Source organism: Ipomoea nil, unplaced genomic scaffold, assembly GCF_001879475.1.
Source record: "Ipomoea nil cultivar Tokyo-kokei standard unplaced genomic scaffold, Asagao_1.1 scaffold3384, whole genome shotgun sequence".
Lineage (NCBI taxonomy): Eukaryota > Viridiplantae > Streptophyta > Magnoliopsida > Solanales > Convolvulaceae > Ipomoea > Ipomoea nil.
In genome coordinates, this window is record NW_017619812.1 from 575,782 (window position 1) to 578,294 (window position 2,513).

The following is a 2,513-nucleotide window of genomic DNA, read 5'->3' on the forward strand; positions in this document are numbered from 1 at the left end:
ATAATTCAAATTCTAAAACCAAAGGATCTATACCAAATTCTATTACAAGGCATACGAACTCTATGCCGCGCTCTCAAGGCAAGTCACTAATTTCAGATCCTGAAAACGAAAGGTTTAGGAAAAGCACAAACAACAGAATTAGCATAAATGCTAAGTAAGCTCTACTCCACCCTGTAAAATAGATACATTTATACTTCTCAAAAATAGGTTATATTCGACTCCGCATTCTTTGCAAACCCTTCGCACCTGAGCTGCTTGCATGACGGCTCCGCCCGGGGCCGCCTCGCCCCCTCTCCGATCCTTCGCTGATATTCTATCAGCCTCCTCCACTCCCTCCGCACTGCGTCCTCCAGAAAGATTCAAAGGGATGCCGGCAGTATCCTTTTCAGATGATGATGTTAATCTTTTTGCGCACAAGTTCCGTTTCGCGCTAGTCGGGAAGTTTGAGAAGAGTCAGCCTCCAATGGCAGACATCAGGAAAACCTTTGATCTCATCGGATTTGGCGGTGCTTTCACCCTCAGACTCCTTGATCAACGCCACATTCTCATGAACTTTGATCATGAAGCGGACTTTCAGAGATGTTGGCTTCGGAAGACTTGGTCAATTAAAGGAGCCCTGATGAGGGTTTTCAAGTGGACGCCAGATTTTCATCCAGACATGGAATCTCCCATTGTCCCAGTATGGATTGCTTTTGAAGGTCTTCCAGCTCACCTGCAAGATAAGCGGGTCATCTACTCCATTGCGAATCTCATCGGTTCGCCCCTCAAGGTCGACAGCTCCACTCTTCTTCACAATCGGCCTTCCGTTGCTAGGGTGTGCGTAGAGCTTGATGTCAGCACCACCCTCACAAACCAGGTTTGGATCAACAATGGCTCCTTTGGTGGTTTTGCTCAGAAGGTGACGTATGAGTTTATCCCGCCCTATTGCCTGGGATGCCGAAAATTTGGCCACCTTAAATCAGAATGCTCTGCGCAGTCGGAGAAGCAACAGCATGATACTAGGCGGGAGCCCATGGCTGACCGGGTACCCGAGCGCCTAATCATAGTCCCACCTCGGAAGCGTTGGCGCCAGGCAGCAAGCCATGTAACAACTCCCGAAGATGCCCCAAATGAACAACCACCACAGGCGTGTCTGAGTAGTCATCAGCCGGAATCGGAGAATTCAACGGCTCCTTTCATTGTGCCAGATGCCAACGCACCTCTAGGAGCAACGTTAATAGATGACCAGGGAGTTCGACGTGCTCCGTCAGATTCTCAGCCTGGACACCTTTCGGATGGAGATGAGCTTCTGAATGTGGAGGTCTACAGTCCTTCGCTGTTGGATTCATGGAAGGAGGCGAGTAAAATGTTCGCTCTGAAACTTGGAGGAAACAAACAGGACAATTATGTTACGGTAACTAAGAAGAAAAGTCGGCCTAGAAAGGACTATTCCGCCCAAGTTCCAGCGGTGACCACACGCCTGGCGGCATCGAAAATCACTAGAGTCTCTTTTTCTCATAGACTCAAATGAATTTGCTTAGTTGGAATGTCAGGGGTCTACTTTCCTCACGGCGTAGACTCAAAAGACTCCTCCGACGTGAGCGCATTAGTTTTGTCTCCTTAATTGAGCCTATGTTGGCTCAGGACCGCTTGCTTCAGATGATCACCGAGTTGGGGTTCTCCGATGGTTTTGCCTCGGAGACATCAAAAATCTGGTTGCTTTGGTCTGCGGACATTGAGGTGGAGGTGGTGCTTGATTCTGAGCAATTCGTCTGCTGTACTATTAATTACTTGCCTTGGCAATTTGTCTTCTCTTTTCTGGCAGTTTATGGTAAACACACGAGGACAGAGAGAGCGCAGCTTTGGGCCCAGCTTTCAATTGTTTTGGGGGGCTCTTTACCGGTGCTCTTGAGTGGGGATTTCAATGTTATCTCAAGTCTCTCTGAATATAGGGGAAGTTCTGTACCAGACACAAATAGCATTTCAGACTTTTCAAGCTTTATTTGTGACAATAACTTAATTGATTTATCAGTGATCGGGAATCAATACACTGGGCATGGGATACACACTACGGGGCCGGTTTGGAAAAGGCTTGACCGCTTCCTCATGAATGCAGCTTTTCGGGATGTTTTCACAGATGTGAGGATCGTTGTCTTAGCAAGGACCACGTCGGATCACGCCCCAATTTTATTAACAGGGTCTAATGACGCAGTATCATGTCCAAAGTAGTTCAGATTTCAAAGTATGTGGCTTTCTCACCCGGGCTTCATGGACCTGGTTCGCCAAAATTGGAATCTGCCGGCTCAAGGAGGCGGAATGCGAGAGTTGGCTTTTAAGTTAAAGCGCCTCAAGGATTCCTTAAAAGTTTGGAACAAAAATATCTTTGGGAATGTCTTCGACCGGGTAGAAGATTTGGAAATACGGGTTGCCGAAGCCGAATTTAGGCATACTGCCAATTCGACCAGGGACAACCGTCTAGTTCTTCATGCCCTGCAGGCAGATCTCTTGCTAGCTCTCAAGCAAGAAGAGTACTT

At 47.7% G+C, this 2,513-nt stretch overlaps 1 protein-coding gene across 1 annotated transcript; it reads left to right on the top strand.

Annotated features, from left to right (window-relative positions):
• The first annotated feature begins 259 nt into the window (after nucleotides 1–259).
• LOC109170966 lies at nucleotides 260–2,208 on the top strand. Its single transcript, XM_019320099.1, has 2 exons — nucleotides 260–1,393; nucleotides 1,624–2,208. The coding sequence occupies exons 1-2, from the start codon at nucleotides 260–262 to the stop codon at nucleotides 2,206–2,208; spliced, it is 1,719 nt and encodes a 572-aa protein (XP_019175644.1).
• Nucleotides 2,209–2,513: the final 305 nt, after the last annotated feature.

What these genes read in the sequence shown, in the direction of transcription:
- LOC109170966 (XM_019320099.1), top strand. Translation starts at nt 260, where the DNA reads ATGACGGCTCCGCCCGGGGCCGCCTCGCCCCCTCTCCGATCCTTCGCT. An exon ending in AACAGGACAATTATGTTACG is followed by an intron (nt 1,394 to 1,623) that starts GTAACTAAGAAG and finishes ATGTTGGCTCAG; the next exon opens with GACCGCTTGCTTCAGATGAT.